The sequence below is a fragment of the Carcharodon carcharias genome, chromosome 3 (genome assembly GCF_017639515.1).
Source record: "Carcharodon carcharias isolate sCarCar2 chromosome 3, sCarCar2.pri, whole genome shotgun sequence".
NCBI lineage: Eukaryota > Metazoa > Chordata > Chondrichthyes > Lamniformes > Lamnidae > Carcharodon > Carcharodon carcharias.
This window is the reverse complement of record NC_054469.1, coordinates 232,839,944-232,864,120: the sequence shown is the minus strand read 5'-3', so window position 1 is coordinate 232,864,120 and position 24,177 is coordinate 232,839,944. Positions and strand designations below refer to the sequence as shown.

General features: G+C 46.2%; 2 protein-coding genes across 7 annotated transcripts in view; one reads left to right on the top strand and one right to left on the bottom strand.

The window, feature by feature from the left end:
• The window catches only part of fyco1a (FYVE and coiled-coil domain autophagy adaptor 1a), a 197,237-nt gene that overhangs the window by 131,696 nt on the left and 41,364 nt on the right, over positions 1-24,177 (top strand). The window lies entirely within an intron of this gene.
• On the bottom strand, positions 6,564-9,021 carry LOC121276198 (C-C chemokine receptor type 9-like). Its single transcript, XM_041184339.1, has 2 exons — positions 8,868-9,021; positions 6,564-8,662 (listed from the first exon to the last, which is right to left on the bottom strand). Exons 1-2 carry the CDS (start codon positions 8,973-8,975, stop codon positions 7,583-7,585), a joined length of 1,188 nt encoding a protein of 395 aa, XP_041040273.1. The 5' UTR covers positions 8,976-9,021; the 3' UTR covers positions 6,564-7,582.

Sequence of the window (24,177 nt, the reverse complement as noted above, 5' to 3'; positions counted from 1 at the left end):
GATGACTGACCTCTAACAACCACAACCAGCTTCCTTTGTGCTAGGTTTGACTCCAACCAGTGGAGAGTTTTCCCCCTGATTCCGATTAACTCTAGTTTAGCTAGGGCTCCTTGATGCCACACTTGTCAAATGCTGCCTTGACCTCAAGGGCAGTCACTCTCACCTCACCTCCCAGAGTTCAGCTCTTTGTCCATGTTTAAACCAAGGCTGTAATGAGGTCAGGAACTGAGTGGTCCTGGCATAACCCAAACTGGGCATCAGTGAGCAGGTTATTGCTAAGCAAGTGCCACTTGATAGCACTATTGATGACCCCTTCTATAACTTTACTGATGATGGAGAGTAGACTGGTGGGGCTATAATTAGCCGGGTTGGATTTGTCCTGCTTTTTGTGTACAGGACATATCTGGGCAATTTTCCACATAGCCGGATAGATGCCAGTGTTGTAGCTGTACAGGAACAGTTTGGCTAGGGGCACGGCAAGCTCTGGAGCACAAGTCGTCAGTATTATTGCTGGAATATTGTCAGGGCTCATAGCTTTTGCAGTATCCAGTGCCTTCAGCCATTTCTTGATATCACGTGGAGTGAATCAAATTGGCTGAAGACTAGCATCTGTGATACTGGGGACCTCCAGAGGAGGCCGAGGTGGATCATCTACTTGGCACTTCTGGCTGAAGATGGTAGCAAATGCTTCAGCCTTATCTTTTGCACTGATCTGCTCGGCTCCTCCATCATCGAGGATGGGAATATTTGTGGAGCCTCCTCCTCCAGTGAGCTGTTTAATTGTCCACCACCATTCACGACTGGCGGGACTGCAGAGATTAAATCTGATCCATTGGTTGTGCAATCGCTTAGCTCTGTCTGTCACTTATATAAAAACAAAAAAACTGCGGATGCTGGAAATCCAAAACAAAAACAAAAACAGAATTACCTGGAAAAACTCAGCAGGTCTGGCAGCATCGGCAGAGAAGAAAAGAGTTGACGTTTCGAGTCCTCATGACCCTTTGACAGAACTTGAGTTCGAGTCCAAGAAAGAGTTGAAATATAAGCTGGTTTAAGATGTGTGTGTGGGGGGGCGGAGAGAGAGAGAAGTGGAGTGGGGGTGTGGTTGAAGGGACAAACAAGCAGTGATAGAAGCAGATCATCAAAAGATGTCAACAACAATAGAACAAAAGAACACATAGGTGTTAAAGTTAAAGTTGGTGATATTATCTAAACGAATGTGCTAATTAAGAATGGATGGCAGGGCACTCAAGGTATAGCTCTAGTGGGGGTGGGGAGAGCATAAAATATTTTTTAAAAATTTTTTTTTAAATAATGGAAATAGGTGGGAAAAGGAAAATCTATATAATTTATTGGGGAAAAAAAGGAAGGGGAAACCAGAAAGGGGGTGGGGATGGAGGAGGGAGCTCACGACCTAAAGTTGTTGAATTCAGTATTCAGTCCAGAAGGCTGTAAAGTGCCTAGTCGGAAGATGAGGTGTTGTTCCTCCAGTTTGCGTTGGGCTTCACTGGAACAATGCAGCAAGCCAAGGACAGACATGTGGGCAAGAGAGCAGGGTGGAGTGTTAAAATGGCAAGCGACAGGGAGGTTGGGTCATTCTTGCGGACAGACCGCAGGTGTTCTGCAAAGCAGTCGCCCAGTTTACGTTTGGTCTCTCCAATGTAGAGGAGACCACATTGGGAGCAACGAATGCAGTAGACTAAGTTGGGGGAAATGCAAGTGAAATGCTGCTTCACTTGAAAGGAGTGTTTGGGTCCTTGGACGGTGAGGAGAGAGGAAGTGAAGGGGCAGGTGTTGCATCTTTTGCGTGGGCATGGGGTGGTGCCATAGGAGGGGGTTGAGGAGTAGGGGGTGATGGAGGAGTGGACCAGGGTGTCCCGGAGGGAACGATCCCTACGGAATGCCGATAGGTGGGGGGTGAAGGGAAGATGTGTTTGGTGGTGGCATCATGCTGGAGTTGGCGGAAATGGCGGAGGATGATCCTTTGAATGCGGACGCTGGTGGGGTGATAAGTGAGGACAGGGGGGACCCTATCATGTTTCTGGGAGGGAGCAGTAGGCGTGAGGGCGGATGCGCGGGAGATGGGCCGGACACGGTTGAGGGCCCTGTCAACGACCGTGGGTGGAAAACCTCGGTTAAGGAAGAAGGAGGACATGTCAGAAGAACTGTTTTTGAAGGTAGCATCATCGGAACAGATGCGACGGAGGCGAAGGAACTGAGAGAATGGGATGGAGTCCTTACAGGAAGCGGGGTGTGAGGAGCTGTAGTCGAGATAGCTGTGGGAGTCGGTGGGTTTGTAATGGATATTGGTGGACAGTCTATCACCAGAGATTGAGACAGAGAGGTCAAGGAAGGGAAGGGAAGTGTCAGAGATGGACCACGTGAAAATGATGGAGGGGTGGAGATTGTAAAGCAAAATTAATAAAATTTTTCCAAGTCCCAACGAGAGCATGAAGCGGCACCGAAGTAATCATCGTTGTACCGGAGAAAGAGTTGTGGAAGGGGGCCGGAGTAGGACTGCAACAAGGAATGTTCCACATACCCCATAAAGAGACAGGCATAGCTGGGGCCCATGCGGGTACCCATAGCCACACCTTTTATTTAGAGGAAGTGAGAGGAGTTGAAGGAGAAATTGTTCAGCGTGAGAACAAGTGCAGCCAGACGGAGGAGAGTAGTGGTGGATGGGGATTGTTCGGGCCTCTGTTCGAGGAAGAAGCTAAGGGCCGTCAGGGGATGGAGGTGTAGAGGGATTGGACGTCCATGGTGAAGAGGAAGCGGTTGGGGCCAGGGAACTGGAAATTGTTGATGTGACGTAAGGTGTCAGAGGAATCACGGATGTAGGTGGGAAGGGACTGGACAAGGGGAGAGAGAAGGGAGTCAAGATAACGAGAAATGAGTTCTGTGGGGCAGGAGCAAGCTGAGACGATCGGTCTACCGGGGCAGTTCTGTTTGTGGATTTTGGGTAGGAGATAGAAGCGGGCCGTCCGAGGTTGGGCGACTATCAGGTTGGAAGCTGTGGGAGGGAGATCCCCAGAGGAGATGAGGTCAGTGACAGTCCTGGAAACAATGGCTTGATGTTCAGTGGTGGGGTCATGGTCCAGGGAGAGGTAGGAGGAAGTGTCTGTGAGTTGACGCTCAGCCTCTGCGAGGTAGAGGTCAGTGCGCCAGACAACAACAGCACCACCCTTGTCAGCGGGTTTGATGACAATGTCAGGGTTGGACCTGAGAGAATGGAGTGCAGTAAGTTCAGAGAGAAACAGGTTAGAATGGGTGAGAGGAGCAGAGAAATTGAGACGACTAATGTCGCGCCGACAGTTCTCAATGAAAAGATCAAGAGAAGGTAAGAATCCAGAGGGAGGGGTCCAGGTGGAGGGAGAATATTGGAGATGGGTAAAAGGATCCGTTGAACTGGGAGAGGACTCCTGTCCAAAGAAGTGAGCCCGGAGACGAAGACGGCGGAAGAAGAGTTCAGCATCATGCCGAGCCCGAAATTCATTGAGGTGAGGGCGTAAGGATATGAAACTAAGTCCTTTGCTGAGCACTGAACGTTCAGCATCGGAGAGGGGAAGGTCAGGGGGTATAGTGAATACACGGCTGGGTTTGGGATTGGAAGATGGGGTGGGGACAGACAGGCAGGGGTGGAGGGTCCTAGATGGGTGTTGGTGTCGATGAGTTGTTGGAGCTTGCGTTCCTTAGCACTTGAGAGAAAGAGAAAAAGTTTCTTGTTGAGGCGTCGGATGAGCCGACGCTCATTTGCTGCTTATGCTGTTTAGCACGCAGGCAGTCCTATGTTATAGCTTCACCAGGTTGGCACCTCATTTTTAAGGTATGCCTGGTGCTGCTCCTGGCATGCCCTCCTGCACTCTTCATTGAGCAGGGTTGATCCCCTGGCTTGATGGTAATGGTAGGTGAGAGATATGGAGGCCATGAGGTTACAGATTGTGTTTGAGTACAATTCTGCTGCTACTGATGGCCCACAGCGCCTCATGGATGCCCAGTCTTGAGTTGCTAGTTCGAAATCTATCCCATTTAGTATGGTGGTAGTGCCATATAACACAATGGAGGGTATCCTCAATGCGAAGCCAGGACTTCATCTCCACAACGACTGTGCGGTGGTCACTCCTGCTGACACTGTCATGGACAGATGCATCTGCGGCAGGTAGGTTGGAGAGGATGAGATCAAGTATGTTTTTCCCTCTTGTTGGTTCCCTCACCATCTACTGCTTGCTCAGTCTAGCAGCTATATTCTTTAGGACTTGGCCAGCTCAGTCAGCAGCGGTGCTACCAAGCCACTCTTGGTGGTGGACATTGAAGTCCCCCACCCTGAGTACATTCTGCGCCCTAGCCACCCTCAGCGCTTCCTCCAAGTGGTGTTCAACATGGAGGAGGATTGATTCATCGGCTGAGGGAGGGCGGTACACAGTAATCACAGGAGGTTTCCTTGCCCATGTTTGACCTGATGCCATGAGACTTCATGGGTCCAAAGTTGATGTTGAGGATTCCCAGGGCAACTCCCTCCCACAGTATACCATTGTGCCGCCACCTATGTTGGCTCAGTCCTGCCAGTGGGACAGGACATACCCAGGGATGGTGATGGTGGTGTCTGAGACATTATCTGTAAGGTATGATTCCATGAGGATAACTATGTCAGGCTGTTTCTTGACTCGTCTGTGAGACAGCTCTCTCAATTTTGACACTAGCCCCCGGATGTAGTAAGGAGGAAGTTTCCGCTGCCTAAGTCGATACTGGGTGGTCCATCCGATTTCATTCCTTTTTTGAGAATTTGTAGCAGTTTGATATAACTGAGTGGCTTGCTAGGCCATTTCAGAGGGCATTTGAGAGTCAACCACCTTGCTGCGATCTGGAGTCACATGTAGGCCAGACCAGGTAAGGATGGCAGATTTCCCTCCCAAAAGGGCATTAGTGAACCAGATGGGTTTTCACAACAATCGACAATAGTTTCACGGTCATCATTAGACTTTTTATTCCAGATTTTTATTGAATTCAAATTCCACTATCTGCCATGGCAAGATTTGAACCCAGACCCCAGAGCATTACCTTGGGTCTCTGGATTACTCGTCCAGTGACAATCCTACACCATCGCCTCCCCTTATAGGGTTATAAGCAGAGGCAAAATTACAAAAGTGGAAGTAAGTAGGTTTAGTGGTGGCATGGATATGAGGTCAGATGCTCAAATTGGAGTCAAATATGACTTCAGTGTTGTGTAATCTGTCTCAGACAGTGACCAGGGACAACACGAGTTGGTATCTAGGGAACAGAATTTGTCGCACGTTCAGAAACCAATGGCTTCAGTCTTCCTAGTATTCACTTATAGAACATTTCTACATATCCAGCACTGAATGTTGGAGAAGGAGTTTGACAATCTAGAGACAGTGGAGAGTTTTAAACAGAGGTGGGGTTGGTGGATGTCATCAACGTACATGTGGAAACTGACGTGTTTTCAGATGATGTCAACAAGCAGCAATATGTAGATATGAAATAGGAGGGAGCCAAGGATAGATCCTTGGGGGACAACAAAACTAACAGTGCAGGAACAGGAAGAGAAGCCATTACAGGTGATTCTCCAGCTAAGGTCAGATGGATCTTGAAGAGGTCAAGGAGGTCCGAATCTTCTAAATGGTGTCATGCATATTTATGGAACCCCTTTCGTGTGCATAGATGAGAGGGTACATTATATCCAACATTGATGGGGAAGCTAGCAACCCCAAAGAGCTGTGACCTTTCCTCTCTGGTGCCTGGCTGCGATGTGACAGCTCATCAAGTGAGCTGTAAAGGCAACAGTGACCTGGTCTATGCATGCCAATACTCCCCTGTTGGAGTATGTTTCAGAGATCGTCCATAGCTGCCTGAGAGAAGCTTAAATTGGAAAATCTGAAGGCAGCGATTACCTCCATTGCTGCCAAGAGAGCAGATGATGAGCATCCTGAAGAGCATGATTTGAGATCCAAATGGATCAGGTCACAGATGCAAATCCTTCCAGTTCAGAGCTCCCCACAGAAATCCTCATCGGACCTGGTAAGTCATGCATCATTTTGGCATGATGCCCGATTCTTCTTCCCTCCGACATGTGCTGCTGTTCCTTTCCTTCTGTAATAATGGAATTATGTGCCAAGGCCAAGGAGAAAAATCCATACATGTTGCTAAATTGCTCAGACAACAGGAAAGGGGAGAGGGGGTTGGTGGTATAGGGCAAAAGACTTTGGGTGGTCAGACCCAGTAGCAGGTGGTCAAATTCAAGTCCAAGTCACAGTAACAATAAATCAAAAACAAAACGAGATTTTTTTAAATTTTTTAAACAAAAAATATTAAGTAATCCAGTTTTTAAACCGTAAGATTACTATCAAGAAAATCAAATTTGTGAGGTTATACAGTTAAGTAATAATCCACTACAGACAGCCTATGGAAAGAAAATCCATATCAAAACTCAGGAGATAAACGCAGAATCACTGTTATTACTGCACTGTAAAGAATCAAAGAAGGAGGCAAATAATTGCAATTATAACAAAAATATGTCTTTAAAATAATGCAAGCTATTTAAAATGTTTTGTTTTTCAAAATTCCCCAATTTTGAGCTTTTAATTAGAACCATAGAAAAGTTACAGCACAGAATTACAATACATACAAAATAATTTATAGAAAAATACATCTAAAATCACAACAGCAAATGTTAGAAATTTGAAATAAAAATGGTCAGTCAATATTCGTAAAAATTACATATGGATTAGTGACTCTTTTCCAAATGCTGCTATTTCACTTAAATGCTTGAACTTTCATTCTTAACCACGTCAGATGCCCTTGTCACAGGCTGTGATATCTCACATCAATATTTCATAACTGCAACCAATATTTTTTGGCTAATACAAACTGTATCTAAACTTCACGCCGAGAAATACGGAAAGAATAGGATTGAGACGTTAGTGAACTTAGACATATTGAACAAATATTTAAGTGTGTAGTTACATACTTGTACTTAATTAAACACATTTTATACTTATAGGTATTAAACACTACTTAATTTTGGTTTAAAGATAGTAAATAAGAAACCTATACAGCATGGAATTCAACTTAACTGAGCTAGTGTGGCCATGTTCAAAACCCTGATCTTCTGGTACAACTTCGACATTAAATCAGTGGAACTCAGAAAAAGGTGTAATTGGTAAAATCTGTAGTTTAAGTTGTTTCTTCAGCTTTTCCTTCAAAGTTGGAGAGATTGGGGAACCCTAATCAGGCCAAATTCTGGCCCTTAATGAGCTGCACAAAAATTCCTATGATGCCAAGTCCCTGTATAGCCACTTTTCAATCACTGAGTTAGTATATGTACAGTATAAAGCATTTTGTAAAGAACATTAAGTGGGAGAGGAACAGGAGTTCAGAATTAGAAGTAGACAATAGCAATGTTGTTGTCTTTATAATGCCATAGCAGGCACATGAGTGCCTAGTGGGCCACTTTTAGAAAGCAGAATTGTCGTTGTCCTTCCAAAGCTATGGGAGGGGACCGGGAGAACACTTATGGAATTCTAGTGCCATTATCTAAAATTTACAATTATACATCCAGTATCTGTTATAAAGGATGCACACTTGTTGTTTCAGATAAACCCGATACAGGTTGTGATGTCTCAGACTCAGTTTTCAGATACTCAGCCAATTGTTTTTGACTAATACATCTAGCATCTTTTAAAATCTTCAGAAAGTTATTTCTAAACTTCACTCCAAGAAATACATAAAGAATAGGATTGAGACAGCAATGTACAAATGCAATACTCTCTGTTACAATAATTGCATAGTCTACATTTGCAGTGTATTCACAACTAGGGATTTCTTCACTGAAGATCTGTAGAGCTTGCATCAACAAGACAATGTTGAATGGCAGTTCACAAATCACAAATGCAACTACAACTGCAATGATAATCTTTAAAGATTTATGCTTCTGAAAACTCTTTTGCTGGAACAGAGTTTTTGCAATGATTGAGTAACAAATGATCATGGCCACAAAGGATATCAGAAATCCCACTACCATTTGTGTTACATACACTCCCACTTTGATGATGCTGCCAGAATTGGAAGGATACATCATAATACAAATAGTTTTATCAGACATATCAGTATATGCTTCACTTAATATGAATTCTGGAAGAGTCAAAATGATTGCGAATCCCCAAACCCCTACACAAACTAACTTATTGTGAAATCTTTTATTTTTACTGTTGACCATTTTTGTTGCTTGAACAATGGCTTTGTACCTGTTGACACTCACACAGGTGAGTATTAGCATGCAACTGTAGAAGTTGACAGTGTATGCCCCGTTCACAATTTTGCACATATAAGTTCCAAAAATCCATCCAGTGTATGCATCAACTGCCCAGAATGGCAGGGTGCAGAGAAAGAGCAAGTCAGCAATCGCCAGATTCATCATGTAGACATCTGTCACGGTCTTCAGCTTCTCATAGTAAACATATGTCACAATGACCAAAGAATTCCCCAGAAGCCCTGTCACAAATACAACTGAATAAAAACAGGGCATGAAAACCTTCCCAAAGTTTCTGATGCCTGATGTTTCACAGGGTGTTGCAAACAGTGAAGGATCAAGCATGTCAAGGTACAAATTATTGTCACTGGTGACTGGAAACTCGGTAATAGATATCTGAAAATAGAACACTGGCAATTAGTAAAAACTGAAATGTAAATTAAACAGTTAATTCTAATTCTTATGTCCAGTATTTACAATCCCCAGTTACTGAAACTAGAATGACTCATGCATTTACTTCAACAGTACTAAAAAAATGCAGAACGAGTAAGCATGTCATCAAAATAAAAGTGATAGTTTACATATTAAAAAGAGGTTTTACCTTCTCCATCTTTTTGCTGGTGTAGAACTTAGATGCGCAGAGTGTTTTTTTATTCTTTGAACAACTTCTGTCCTCACCACACAATGTCCACGGTTTCCTTCGCAGCATGAGCTTAGACTTTGAAGCGGAACCTTTCACTCACGCATTAGAAAAAGGAAGTATTTTTTGACTGACTGCTGACTTATCAGTTAATAGCTTAAGGGCCAACCAAAGGAGTTCTACCCTGGAGGCATATATGAGATCATTCAACCGTTTTCTGTGCTGAATGGCTGACCACTCATGTGCAGCATTAGCACTGACCACCTCTGCCACCCCCTTCCAAGCCAGAGTGGTGAGACTGATGGGCCTCCTGTGGCCAGAACATGATTGTTGAACCTATCAGCAGCAAATATGGGAGAAAAACAGGCTGTGATTGGAGGAGTAGGCCCCTGAAGAAATCTCCAAACGCACTGAGCCGTCTTACCGGCATTTTTCACAACCATGCTGGAGCCATATGGAGGGCCATTGCAGGCAGTGGGTTGGGCAAGTCTGGCACAGACCATGCAAAGTTACTTCACCTTGTCCAGAACAGTAGAACAAAACAGCATTGCCAGGACATCAAGAGGGAGTGGGGTGGGTATGGTAAATTTATGTACAGAAACAATGAGTGAAATTTTAGTTCACTCAAAAAACTTACATAGAGTTAAAATTAGGTCCAGTATTTCAGTGAGTGAGTAGTATTCTATGGAACAGGCTCTTAGTGCAAATATTGGAAGCATTCAGTATTTATCTATTCAAATGTAAGTTAGATGGACTTCTTTCAGGAAGTAACATGCTGGGGTACAGTATAAGAATAACTTAGGTGTGTCACTTGGTATATGTAGCATGTGTGGGAGGAAAATGGTGACTTTGCCTGATGGATCCTAAAGCTCTCCACCGTTAAGCTTTTCCTTGCCTCATGTCTGCGTCTATTGTAGACCAATTGATAGATATTTATTGCTGTGATTAGTCAACAACATCCATCATTATTGTCAAAAAATCATAGCATAGTTACAGCAGAGAAGGAGGCCATTCAGTGCATCATGTCCATGTTGGCTCTTTGCAAAAGCAACTCAGCCAATTCCATTCCTCTGACTTTTCCCCATAATCCTGCATTTTTCTCCCTTCAGATAATTATCCAGTTCTCTTTCGAAAACCATGATTGAATCTGCTCCATCACCAAAGCCCAGATCTTACAGTCGGTGGATCGTCGGAAACCAGACGTAGGACACGGATACCCATCGGGACCCAGTGGACGTCCCAATGCACTGACCTCCAAGGAAATTGGCTGGAAAGCTTGAACTTCCGATGGGGAATTCCTCTCCTTCCTGGGACCCTTCACAAGTATCTCTGACTCTGAGCTAGCGTAGGAGATCTCAGGCAGTTCCATGGGATTTATCTGAATAGTTACCCAGGAAATGTTAGCCAGAAAACTCCTAGGGCAGAATTTTCTGTTCAACGTGCAGGGGGACGGGCCCCACCTGTCAGCACGTAAAATGATGCATGGGGACTACGGGCGAGCGCCCCGACATTACCGCGTGCCATCGCGATATTTTGCTGGGTGGGAGCGCGATGAAGATCGACATGCACCCGCCATTAATTAACAGACTAGTTAAGGCCCTTAATTTGTCAATCGATGGCGATTTTCAGGCTCCCGCGTAACCTTCGGGTCGGCGCACGGGCACAGCGGGCAGGCGGGTAGGAGACTTTTTGATGAACCTGATCCACGGGCGGGATAAGAGGGCTCAGAGGGGCCATGAGTCTGGTCTGCCAAGTATTTATTGGAGAAAGTTTTTTAAACTTGCCTGTGTGATCTGCAGCAGTTCAGAACGAATTCCAGCAGCTTTCTGTGTACTTTGAACCTTCAGGTCAGCACTCTGCAGTCAGGAATCTTTATCAGGCCTGCAGCTTTCTGGAGGTCTCCCCTTAGCCTGGGTATGGGTTCTGACATGTCTACTGGAGGCAGCTCCTTTGAGGAGGAAGGGAGGGCTAGAATAAGGAGGAGGCCAGGAGTGCACAATCAGCCTCCAGGGGAGCCACCTTTGGGAGAAGGGGCTCAGGGCCAGGAGGTAGTCCAAGGTGGAAGGGGCCGCAGAAGATGCCACTATCCTGCTGCCAGGATATACAAGCAGCAGATAGCTACCTCAGTATGATTGAGGTGCAGTGCCGAAGGAGGCTCTTCCGACTGTCAAGGGAGACAGTCATCTAAATCTGTCAGATGATTGGCCCCGAGATCTCTCCTAACTGCATGGGTGGACACCCCATGCCAGTGGCTCTGAAGCTCACAGTTGCCCTCAACTTCTATGCCTCTGGCTCTTCCAGAGCTCGGTGGGTGATCTTTGCAGTGTCTCCCGATCAGCTGTCCACACTTGTGTCAAGCAGGTTACAGATGTTCCGTTCAGGCGTGCATTGACCTTAATCCACTTCCACTGGGACCAGGCAAGCTAGGCACAGTGAGCCAGATGTTTCGCAGCCATTGCTGGATTCCCCCGCGTCCAGGGTGCTATAGACTGTACACATGTGGCCATCAAGGCGCCAGCAGGTGAGCCCGGTGCCTTCGTCAACAGGAAGGGCTTCCACTCCATGAACGTGCAGATAGTGTGTGACCATAGGATGCTGATTCTACAAGTCTGTGCAAGGTACCCAGGCAGCTCCCACGACGCCTACATCCTCAGACATTCCAAGGTGCAAGGCTCTTCAGTGCTCCGGCTTGGCTGATAGATGGCTGCTGGGTGACAAGGGCTATCCTCTCAGAAGGTGGCTCATGATGCCTCTCCGCCATCCAATATCAGAAGCTGAGCAGCGGTACAATAGGAGCCACACCTTCACAAGGGCTGTGGTGGAGAGAACCATTGGTCTTCTCAAGATGCGCTTTCGATGCCTGGACCGCTCCAGTACCCCCCAGATTGTGTGTTGGTGATAGTGGTTGCATGCTGCCCTCTCCACAATCTTGCACTGGAAAGGGGGGAAGGCAGTGGACGATGAAGACGGTGCAGTGGATGCGGCTGCACACGATGAGTCCAGCACTGATTCTTAGGATGAAGAGGCACAGGGGAATGCTGAGAGGCTAAACACTGACCTGGCACTACACCAAGGAGGCAGGGACACCCGGGAGGCTTTAATCCAACAAACCTTCAGCTAGCTCCGCATAAATGGATCAGCAGGACCAGCCTTGCCTGGCGCTTCCATACTCGGCACCTCAGTGCTAAATCTGCCAGGTCATCAGCAGGAACTAAGGGCTTTGGACATAAACCTTAATGTCCACGCAAACACTCATGACATTTATCTTAAACATACAAATGCAGAACAAAGAAGCCACCCTCAGCCATGATAACACATCTGATTTTTATTTTAACCATCAGAAGTTCTCTCAAGTCGAAAACAAAACGTTAAGCCAGCAGAAAATAATTATAAGTACCTAATCTCGGGCCAACACAAAAGCACCGTTGAGAAATCCATGGTGTGCCTAAGGTGCCTTATGCTTTCGTTTACGGGTGCTATGTCTTGGTGCCGCGCCATCGATTGGAGTGGCATCTGAGACAGCCTGCTGACTCTGCTGTCCTGTTGGCCTTGATGACCTTGGCGGTTGTCCTCTGGCCCGTGGAGCGTGTGCTGGGCCCACCTGGAGGGATCTGCCAGTTCCACAGCTGGCATCTCCCCAGTCGTCGCAGCCTCACCTGATGAAGCAGTCACTGGGAGAGGGGAGGAGTAGCTGGTGCCCTCAACCAGAGCGCCGTGAGAGGAGCCCGCAGAAATGACAGGCAGCTGCTCCGCCGACGTGAGATCGCCTCGGACCTCCCTGCTCACCATGGATGGATGGGCAATGAGCTGGGAAGCTTGAAGCCCACACCATCTTCCAATTGGCAATGACCAGCTGTGGCCACTGGCGCTGTGAGGGCTTGCAGGTCCCAGCGTAACCCCAGGAGGACCTGATTGTTCTCCTGGAAGTGCCTCTCCACGAGAGTCACCACTCCATGTAGGAAGCATGACCCTCTGCCATGAAGCTCATTGCATCACTGATGCTCCGTGTGGACTCCTCCACCACGGACACTAAGCAAAGCACAGCCTCACATATCACTCCCAGATGCTCCCGCACACTCGGCTGCATTTCCTGCAGCTGCTGCATCGCGGACGACTCCAGAGGCACATCATTACACACCAGCTGAGCATGTGCCTGGTCCCTTGAAGTCCTCCTGCTGCTGACACCTTCGGCCCTCTCTGTCTCTGCCACCTCCTCCGGTGATTGTAACGTGTCCTTCCACTGTGCCCCGGGACACTAGCTGATGTTGCAATGCCCACTGAGGTGCTAGTATCTGCGCTGGTGCCTGCCTCGCAGAAATGGTGTGACGCAGGTGACAGTTCAGGCCCCTCAGGTGTGAAAGGGGGGATCTGCAGTTCCTCCTGGCGACCATGCTCTGATGATGCTGAAATGAACAATAAGGACAGTGGATCAGTTAGCGTGCACACAATGACACACTTCATCCCTTTCCCCCTGGCTCATTATACGCTCAACCTTCCAGAACCAATGGACATGAACATTGGCAGGGTGGCAAATAGTGAGAAGGATAGCCTTACATTACAGGTGGATATAGACAGGCTGGTCAGATGGGCTAATGAATGTCAAATGGAATATTATGTGGATAAGTGTAAGGTGGTGCACTCGGGCAGGACAAACAAGGCACGAGAATATACGATGAATGGTAGGGCCTTAGAAAATAAGGATGATCAGAGGGACCTTGCTGTGCATGTCAATAAGTCCCTTAAGGTAGCGGGACAGGTGCATAAGGTGTCTAAGAAGGTAAATGCCATACTTGCCTTTATTAGCCAAGGCATAGAGTATAGGAGCAGGGAGATAATGTTGCAAGGCAAGAAAATGCTGCCTAGGCCACAGCGATACTTCTGCATGCAGTTCTGAAATGCAATTCATGGGACGGATGTGATTGGAGTGGAGAGAGTACAGAGGTCATTGACCAGGATGCTGGATGGGCTGGAGAGTTTGACTTATGAGGAGACATAGAATTGACTGGGAATATTTCCCCTGGAGCAGAGGCGATTGAGGCCTCGTCTCCCCGCTACTGCTGATCAGTCACACTAAGGTAGTACGCCTGCTCCCAACCAACACCCCCCCCACCCCATCTCCCCCAACAGCCACCTTGGACACATTCTGCATACTTCACTTTAAGAAACCCATGGTCTTAGCTCCCATGGCAAGGAGGAGCAACTAGGTGCGGCGTCGAGGGCAGCAGATGGCTATTGACCACAAGACCTTGAGGCTCCCCTTCCACAATCTCATCACCGTGAATAGGACATGCGTTAGAGTTCTGAGTATGCGCCTAGCTGCATCTCCTGCAGGTTGCCCCCAGACTAGTCATGTGCGACTAAGAGCAACACAGGATGCGGGGGAGAATCCATCTCCTCATGAGCCACTGAGGCTGATGTAAGCATGGGCACTATCTGCTTGCCCACCCAACATACGAGAAATGCCCAACATGATTCAATGCAGTCACGACAGTAAGACTTGGGGAGGTGGGGTGGGGGGCCTCAAAGGCTAAGGCTACCTGCTGGATTAAATGTCCAACACCAACATGGTACTCACCCTTCCAGAGCGCAACAAATTGTTGAAGCACTTATGGCACTGGATCCAGTTGCGCCGCATCATGTCGCAGGAGCTCATCACCTCCGCCACCTCCTCCCAGTCACGTTTCGTCATGTGGCGGGGGGGGCCTCCTCCTCCTCCCATCCTGGGGGATCAACACCTCCCACCGTGCTGCCACCTCCTCAAGGCGGGCAGCAAGGCAATGATCTGAAAAGCAAGGGGCACATTGGCCCCCCACTGGCCTACCCTGCAGCCTGCCCTGCTCCTGGGGCAGACCCTGCAGCCTGCCTTGCTCCTGTGGCAGACCCTGCAGCCTGCCCTGCTCCTGTGGCAGACCCTGCAGCCTGCCCTGCTCCTGGGGCGGGCCCTGCTCCTGTGGCAGACCCTGCAGCCTGCCCTGCTCCTGGGGCAGACCCTGCAGCCTGCCCTGTTCCTGGGGCAGACTCTGCAGCCTGCCCCGCTCCTGGGGCAGACCCTGCAGCCTGCCCTGCTCCTGGGGCAGACCCTGCAGCCTGCCCCGCTCCTGGGGCAGACCCTGCAGCCTGCCCTGTTCCTGGGGCAGACTCTGCAGCCTACCCTGCTCCTGGGGCAGACCCTGCAGCCTGCCCTGCTCCTGGGGCAGACCCTGCAGCCTACCCTGCTCCTGTGGTAGACCCTGCAGCCTGCCCTGCTCCTGTGGTAGACCCTGCAGCCTGCACTGCTCCTGGGGCAGACCCTGCAGCCTACCCTGCTCCTCTGCCCTTCCCTCTAGCGTTCCCTGCTCAGCCAACCCCCTGTGGTGTGACCTGGAAGTGGCCATTATGAACAGCCTACTGGAGACTGCCAGGCCTCCCTTTAAACAGACTGCTGGGTGGCCATTGGACCCAGCGGTCTGTGCACACCCACCGCCGCTCATATGCTGGGCAGACCTTAATTGGCAATTCGCAAAATGGTGGCGCGGACCCGATCCTGGGTGCCAATCGGGACCACTCCAGCTCTGCCTGCCTGACAGGCAGAAAATTCTGCCCCTAGTCTAACTTCTGGGTAACTACAGAACTGAACCCCCCCCCCCAACCCCCTGACTGCCCCCCGACCTCTTCTGACTACTCCCCCAACATAACCCGACTACACCCAATTAGCCCCCCCAACCCAACCTGACTAGCCTTCAACCTTACTACCCCTCCCGACCCATCCCAGCCCACCTACCACCTCACCCACCTGCCATGCTACCCACCTAACAACCTATCCCCTGCTGTCCTACCAACCTGCCTCCCTAACCACCTAGCACCTCACCTACCTATCATCCTACCAACCTACCACCTCACCCATCTGCCACCCTACCAATTTACTTCACCCACCTACTCATTCATGCATTCACCTATTCACTAACATTCCCGGTAGATAATGCTGTAAAAAGGGGACATGTCTTCTGCCCAATGCTACAACGCTGTGATGGAGTACTCCAATGGACGCATTTATGGAGAAGCCAGGTACAGGAGACACAGCAGGATATGCAGAGCAGCTTCTAGGCATGGAAACCTTCAAGCAAAGCGGCTATCCGACGATGTTTGCCACTTTGTGGACGATCCAGGCCTGGGATGATTGAAGGCAAATTAGATGGACTGTAGCTTTTTTTCATTTAGTGATTCCTATGCCCCTATGAATGTGAGCTTGCTAATGATCACAGGTAGCTTCAGACAACTCTGAGCCTTGAGGACTCAGCTGCAGACCAGAATATCTCGGGACACAAGCATGCTATTATCCTGGGACTGTGCTTCAGGACTCCTATGGCTCTGCCTGAGTACAGACTGCAAGAGTTGCTACAGAAGTACATTGTCAGTACTGGCTCCCAGAGCCAAGATGACAGTGTGAGCTGTAATAGAAGCTGTCAGACCTACAGCAAATTCTGCATTCTGATGGATACCACTTTGTGTTCTTGAAGCTATCCATTTGGTCTTTGTTGGACAGAATTATCTTAATGCTCTGTGCAAATCCCCAACACCTGTCTGCTTGAGCTGAATTCTTCATATTCTGAGCCGTTATACGTAAGCTCACTGACTGGCTACCCAGTGGATCTAGCATCCACTGGAGTATTCCAATCAGCCTTCTTTGATAGCCAGGACCCTCAAATCCCGCATCGGAATCCTCTCCAGCACAGCTATTATTTGATCTTACTTTTTAACTCGCTGACTCCTATCCCCCTGCCCTAACTCCTGCACACTTGTGATTGATGATTCACCTTGTGAAGACCCCTTCTCTAGCGTCAGAACTGGTATTTGCTGAAGTCGGAACAAGTGACACTGCATCTTCAAGAAGATTGGCCTCCTTTTCCTGAAATGGCACAGGGATGTCAACATTTTCAACAATAAAAGAGAAGGATAAAGGTTAGCTTTCAATATTGAGGAAAGGTGGGGAGAGATGACTGATTACTGATTACAGTGGAGTTTGTTCTGCGGATTATGTATAGTGAAATAGAAGGGTAATGGGGATATGGTGAGCATAAACCCTGTGCAACATCTACCTACCTCCTGTGGAGAAAGGAAATACACACAAGCTTGGCCTCCTCCAGTCATTGCCTCCTGCCTCATGTTGAGTGTCACCTTCTTCTGCAAGAAAAAAGTTGTGTTAGTGAGTCTTGTGAGCAGATTAGGGAGTGTGCAGGTGTCATTTCCAGCTGTTTTTGGGCCCAAGTGAATTTCTAGGTCTGTGGTTCTTTTAAACAGAATGTTTGTAGTTTCATAGAACAGTTTCCCACACTGCTACTAATTTAGAATCTTCTATAAATTAATATCTCACACATCTAAAATTAGGTGCACAAATGATAAACGCAGAATCTACAGATTTTAACACTTAGGTAAATTATTTCAATCTACATTTGGTTTACTTGAATTATCATTGTTCGAGAATTGTATTCCTTATTAATTGTGACAAATGGTTACAATGATTGAAAGTTCCAAAGAGAAAGGTTTAAATTTATAATGCTTAAACAACTGACAGTATCACTTCTTTAAATATGTTGTAATTGCTTCCTTCAAAGACATTAACGCTGAAACTCCTTGATGCATGATCCTAGCAGTTATGTTTGGATTGCACCCACCAATGCCCTTTGGTGCTGACCCTGCCAGCATTTGTGGAGCCAATGAAGTGAACATCATTTCCATTTTCAATTGGCTGCAAATGTCCCCTTGGGCACATGTTCAGTGCCCAACTCTCCAGTGACTGCCAGAAACTCTGATGTCTGCCTATCTGTGATTTCCCAAGCCCCCTGAAGTCCTCCAGTGTACCTTTCAGCTCCCCAGCCAGTAATTTATTTTTAAGCTAGGGGCAACATGAAGGCACATATTTGCATGGGGCTGACTCGCACCACGATGGGCATATTCCCAGTGCTCACCTGCCCTGCCCATTTGGAAAATCTATCATGGGCCTGCTATGGGTGATGTTGACCAAGCCCCTTAGCCCAGATCCCATTGTTCCAATCTCTGTTCCATTTGAAAGATTCTGTTTTAAAAGAAAATTCCATTCTTACAAGCCAACTAGAAAACCCTGGAAACAGAGGACTCAGTAGAACCAGAACCTTGCAATTTTCCATTGGGCTCCATCAGAACACTCAACAAAGCTATGTTCTCAGTTCCTGTGAAATCTACAACAACCTTCACTTATTTCACCACTGCAGGTTTCCAAGGTGTCACATCAGATATAGCTTGTATCAGCCAATCTGCTGTCCCATTGCTGTATCTAGAAGGTTACAGATGCATTATTCATCAGCGATAACCAATATTGTCTCTGTAGACAGCAGAGAGCAACTAGCCTTGTTTCAGGGAGTCTAGGTAGAAGACAAGTGCGGCCTTATGCTCCTTTGGAGAAAAGCACTACATTTCATACATTGAAGGGGAATGAGTTAAACACATGGGGAAAAATGAATCGAAAGCTATACTGATGAGAGGAGATGCAGAGTGGTGACAGGATGCTCTTGTCGAGAAGTTGGGGTTGTTCCCCTTGACTGTGAAGGCTAAAAGGAGACTTGATAGAGCTGTTTAAAATCATAAAGGATTAAACAGAATAAATAAACAGAAACTGCTTCCAGTGGCTGAAGGATCAATAACCAGAATTCCCAGATTTAAGGTGATTGACAAAATTAAGGTGAAAGTGGCATAAGAAGATTTTTACACAACGGGTAGTTAAGATTTAGAATGTATTGTTAGATAGGGTGATGGAAGTAGATTCAACAGTTTTAAAGGGGAATTGGATATTTGTAGGAGAAATAATTACAGGGATATGGGGAGAGGGGATATGGGACCAACTGGATTGCTCTTCAAAAGTGTTGCACAGACTTGATGGGTCAAATGGCTTCCTGTACTGTACTATTCGATGATTTTGCAAACTGTAATGGACCAGTTGGACTGAATGGCCTGTTTCTGTGCTGTATCATATAATTTCAAAATTATACCAACCAAGGCCAGCCCAATGGAAGCTCACTATAGCCCTTATACTTGAGCAATCCCAGGTATCATTATTTGAGATAATGCTACTATTGATGAGCTAGCCGCTAGGGAACCATAATTACTACTATTGCCGTTACTCACTGTATGATACTGAACGGCGGTATAACAAGGCCAATGTACCAACCAGAGCCACTAGAAAGAACACTTGGGATACTGCATTAAAGGAGGTTCAGGTGTCTGGAGGGCTTATCAGTGGATGTCCCTCAGTTACTAGAATCTAATTAGGGTCAAAGTGGCTGAACATGGGGATAAATATGAACTGATTATATTTAATGTGAAAATATGAAGAGAGAGCCAGCATGATTTTATAAAGGCAAAGTCATGTCTAATGAACCTAGTTGATTTTTTTGAGGAGATAACATATCAATTACATATCAAATGTCTATGGATGTTATTTATTTATGTCTGTGGATTGTGCCTGAGCCACGTGTCAGTTAACATAGGGTCAAGCAGATTAGTGAATTAAACAAGTGGCTTAAAGATTGGTGTGAGAAAGGATTTCGATTCATGGGTTCCTGGCACTAGTACTGGGGAAAGAGCAGCTATTCCAATGAGATGAGCTGCGATCAGTGCAACTTAAAGGAGGGTAGAGCAGTAAAGGTTTAGGGAGAGAATTCCAGAGCAAGTAAATGGTTTACTTATAATTTCTCAGTACTTTGATTTAGAGACTCTAAAGCATTCCTGAGAGTGTCTGACACCCAGATGACTAAAAGATTCCATAATGGTCCGTATGAACATGTAATGCCTGTGTTGCTGAAAACATCTTTGCATTAGAAAGTAAGCACTTCTTTTTATTGCTTTTTTTTTAGGAAACAACCGTTGAGTTGTTTTAGGACTGTGATATTTCAAAGGCACTGTAGCATGGAAAATCTGGCTCCTGTCTGGTTAGGAGGAAAGGAGATGAATTTCTGTGAAAGTGGTGTAATCTAGACAATATACACCAACGTTCACTAAATGTTCCAATTTTCCCTGCTATCAATTTCTGACTGCTGATGTAAGGATCATCAGGCTCTAACCCAAGATTGGTATTGAGCAAGGCAGCCACTATTCTCTTTCTGGTTGCTGACACTTCCTCCATTCATGGTGGCTGTTACCATGCAGCTAAAGACCTGTATTGCAGGTGACATACCTCCAAAATAGAGTGCCCGCTTTCAGACCACACCGGAAGAACTGGACAATGAACTATGGCCCTCTTGGAACAGCTGGTCTGCTGCTGGTATTTGTTGTACACCATCATCAAGTTTCTAATGTTTTGTGGTTTGCAGTTGCTTCCCATCTATTTGTATTCATTCTCAGTTTAAATTTTCAATTTACCCTGCTTTTACAGATTTTTATGAAGATAATTCTAAATTTATGCTTCACTTTGTGTGAAGCAGTACTTCTGACTTCACACCTGCACAGCCTAGCTCTAACTTTAAGGCAATGCCCTCTTATTCTGGACACCCAGACCAAAGGAACTAAATTTACTCTTTCTACCCTATCACATCCTTTAATCATTTTAAACAACTTGATCTTAAAACAATTAGACCACCCCTTAAACCTATATATGTTATGATCCCAGCTGATGTTACAATTGGACAAGCCTGATCCCAGGGTGGAACTTGAGTGCCCTACCATCCATTCTTAATTAGCACATTCGTTTAGATAATATCACCAACTTCGACACCTATGTGTTCTTTTGTTCTGCTGTCTGTGGTATTTTTTGATGATCTGCTTCTATCACTGCTTTTGCCTACAACCACACCACCCCCCTCCACTTCTCTCCCCCCACGCCCCCACCACCTTAAACCAGCTTATATTTCACCCCTTCCTGGGATTCGCCTAGTTCTGTCAAAGGGTCATGAGGACTCGAAACGTCAACTCTTTTCTTCTCCGCCGATGCTGCCAGACCTGCTGAGTTTTTCCAGGTAATTCTGTTTTTGTTTTGTATTTCCAGCATCCACAGTTTTATGTTTTTATCTGCTGGGGATCTTCCCTGTTCCACTCCCCTGGACTTGGGGACTTTCGTCTTTAGCTTGGGACTTGGTAATTATCCCTTGGTTCCAGTCTCTCTCTGGCAGCTACTTTCAACCAACTGAACTTAAACTGCTTTTTCTTTAGTTTGTGTGTGTGTGTGTGTGTCCTCGCTCTCAGGATCCCTGTTGCTAGGCAACAGCACAATTATTTCTACTCTTGTGTTTGCTTTAGCTTCTCCGCAAGAGTCATAAAACTCATTAGAAATGTAGGTATATACAGCATTAGACTTGCTGTCTCTACTAAAAATTAAACTAGACCCTAGGTTTCACCTTTTAAAATGAAACTAAAACTCAACTTGTCCTTTTCTTAACACACAAATACAGAAAAACAAATCAAACTTAAACATTAAATCTAAAACTCATTCCTAACACTCTCAAATAAAAATATAACTCACTTAAAACTATCTCTATTTCCTACCATATATTAAAGGAGATAAAAGCCTTTTCTTTTCAATGTGCCTTCATAATTTAACTCTTCTAACTCCACTATCCTTCTAATGAGTCTGCACTGCACTTCCTCCAGATACGGTCTAACAAGTTTTAAATATTTGTAGCAGAAAGAACTTCTACCCTTTTGTATTCCAGTCCCTTTGAGATAAAGGCCAACATTCCATTAGTCTATTTGATTATTTTCTGTACTTGTACATCTATTTTCATACTTCACCACAATGAAGTCCATCTGCTAGGTTTGCCCACTCATTTAACCTGTCAGTCAGTACTCCTTTGCAACTTACTGCTCCCATCTGCACTATTTACCACGTCATCTAACGCAAAGTCATTAGGAAACTTGGATAATTATGAAAGGGGAGCTCCTTTCCTTCAGGGATGTGTACAGGTCTGGTACCAAGTACTTCATTGAATACCTTTCACTACCCGTCTGTTCAGAAATTGGCTCAGTTTACCGTGCTCAATTTCTACCATATCCGTTCAAAGTCAGTCTCACATCACTAAATTTAGTATGGCCTGCCCTCGTATTGGTTCAAGAACATATTGCTCTAGAAAACTGTCTTGAATGCATTCAGGAAATTTGCTGCCTTTGAGGCTTGAGCTAATCTGGTTCTTTGAGTCCGTGTGAACATTTGAAGTTTTTAATTATAACTGCTGTGCATTGCATCAAACTTACCTAATCTCTACTTTTGGGCTGGCTTTAAGGGGGTTAAAAAGTCAGTGTGTGGGGGAAAGCTCCCTCAGCTGAAGAATGGCTGTCCCACAGCCATTTAATGGCTAATTGGCCCTTAGAAGAGTGGAGGTGGGATTTCTGCCCCTCATGGAGAGGAAATCCTGCTTCAGCTGCTGGCCAGTCAGAAACCGGCAGCTCTCCAGTCCTGGCAGCACCAATGGGAGCAATGACCACTGCCATTACTGCATTTGGGGCTTGGGGAGACAAGCTGTGCTGGATTGCATTGTAAGTGTTTGGGGTCTCGCCAGGTGTTAAGCTGGCAGGCACCAGCAAGTGGGGTGGGGGTTGGTTCTTGAGAGGTGGGAATTATAACCAGTCCGCCTCCATGGCTGCCTCTGATCTGCCTCCAGCCCATGCAGGGAATTCACCCTGGCTGGCTGCTTGTTCTGGGCCCCACCCGCCACCAATTAAATCCTGCAGCAGGATGAAGCCCTTAGGTTGGCATTAATTGCCAAAATAAGGATCTCACTTGGCCCACTGCCAGACAGGCCATCCAATGCCAACCTTGCTGCTGGTAAAATTGCAGTGGGAGCAGGGACGAGCAGGTAAGTAGGCCACTTGCTGGATTTTCAGGCTCCCACCTTCAAACCTACCAGCTGGGGAGTGTAAAACCCAGCCCCCTGTCACTTTACCATAGCTGTCAGGAGGTCTGTAGAAAACTTCCACCAAAGTCGTGCATCTTATCTATTCCTCAATTCCTGCTATCCAGATAGTTACAACTGATCAACCCTCATCCTAATGCTGTAATGATTTGTTTTATCAATAGTCATACTTCTCTATTTGAAGTTTTTCTGTCCTTTATAATAAAACAACCTTATAATTTGGAATTTTTGTCTCCCAATAATGGCTAGCTTTTAATCATGACCACTGTATAATACCATTTAAGCTGAATTGGTGCTTCTGATTTGCTTGTTGTTATTCCTTATGCTATACACATTTGTACCCACAACTCTTATGTGACCTCACCCTGCCCTTTTACCTTGATGCTGTTTTTCTCACACCTTTAAACTTACCACATAAATTGTTTCTCATCACTGCAGTTGTATTCTCATCAGTCATTTTATTATTATTTCCTGTATTTTTCTCTGAATCTTAACTATTTATATTGGGCCAAATTTTGATGATCCAGGGCAGATTGGACTTAAATTTGCACATTAGGTGTTGAAAAATTTTACTCACACAGTTGCTAGAAGTGTGAAGTGATAACAGTGCAGTGACAGCAACCGTGAATTTCAGACCTCAGTGAACAACTGAACATTATGGCCAGATTTTTACCATCGAGGCAGGAAGCACAGACTCACCTACATGGAAACAACCCCTACGTGCACAATTTTCACTCTGGGGGTACAGGGGTGTGATTGAATCAGGAGGCAGATCAGAGGCAGCCATGGAGGCGGACTGGTTATAATTCCCACCTCAGTTCTCTGAGATTTCAGCCTAGTTGTATAAAAGGATATTAGGCCCTCACCACCACCCCACCCCACCCTCCATGCCTCCTCATACCTCCATGCCACTTCCATGCCCCATCATACCTCCATACCCCCATGCCACCTCCACACATCCCTAAATCCTCCATGCCCCTTCCATCATCACTCACCCAGTATCCAGTATGAGCAGACCTCAAGAGCCAGGTGGAGATGAAAATAATCAACTTCTAACAATCTAAAAGAGCTGTCACTCTTTTCACGCTTACTGAAAAAACTCATGCATGAAGCCCGTTAAAAACTTTTAAATCCCCTCAAATTGTCAGTCTGTTGTAAAAGCAAACAATTGCTAATCTTTTAACAGCCTCTTAAAACTGTCAGTCTAAATAATGAATTCAGCCCGTCTTCTGCGACAAACGATTTTGATGCTTTTGAAATTCAGCCAAGCGTTGATAATGAGCTCAGTTGTAATAACAGCCCTTGGAAAGTGTCAACAGTGAAGTCTGTTGAAACTGTAGGAACATATGTGTATTTTTTTTAAGCTACACCAGATGGCCTATCAGTCAGGCCTATCAAGCAATGTACTCCAGCAGCGG

What these genes read in the sequence shown, in the direction of transcription:
- LOC121276198 (XM_041184339.1), bottom strand. Translation starts at nt 8,975, where the DNA reads ATGCTGCGAAGGAAACCGTGGACATTGTGTGGTGAGGACAGAAGTTGT. An exon ending in CCAGCAAAAAGATGGAGAAG is followed by an intron (nt 8,663 to 8,867) that starts GTAAAACCTCTT and finishes TTCTATTTTCAG; the next exon opens with ATATCTATTACCGAGTTTCC.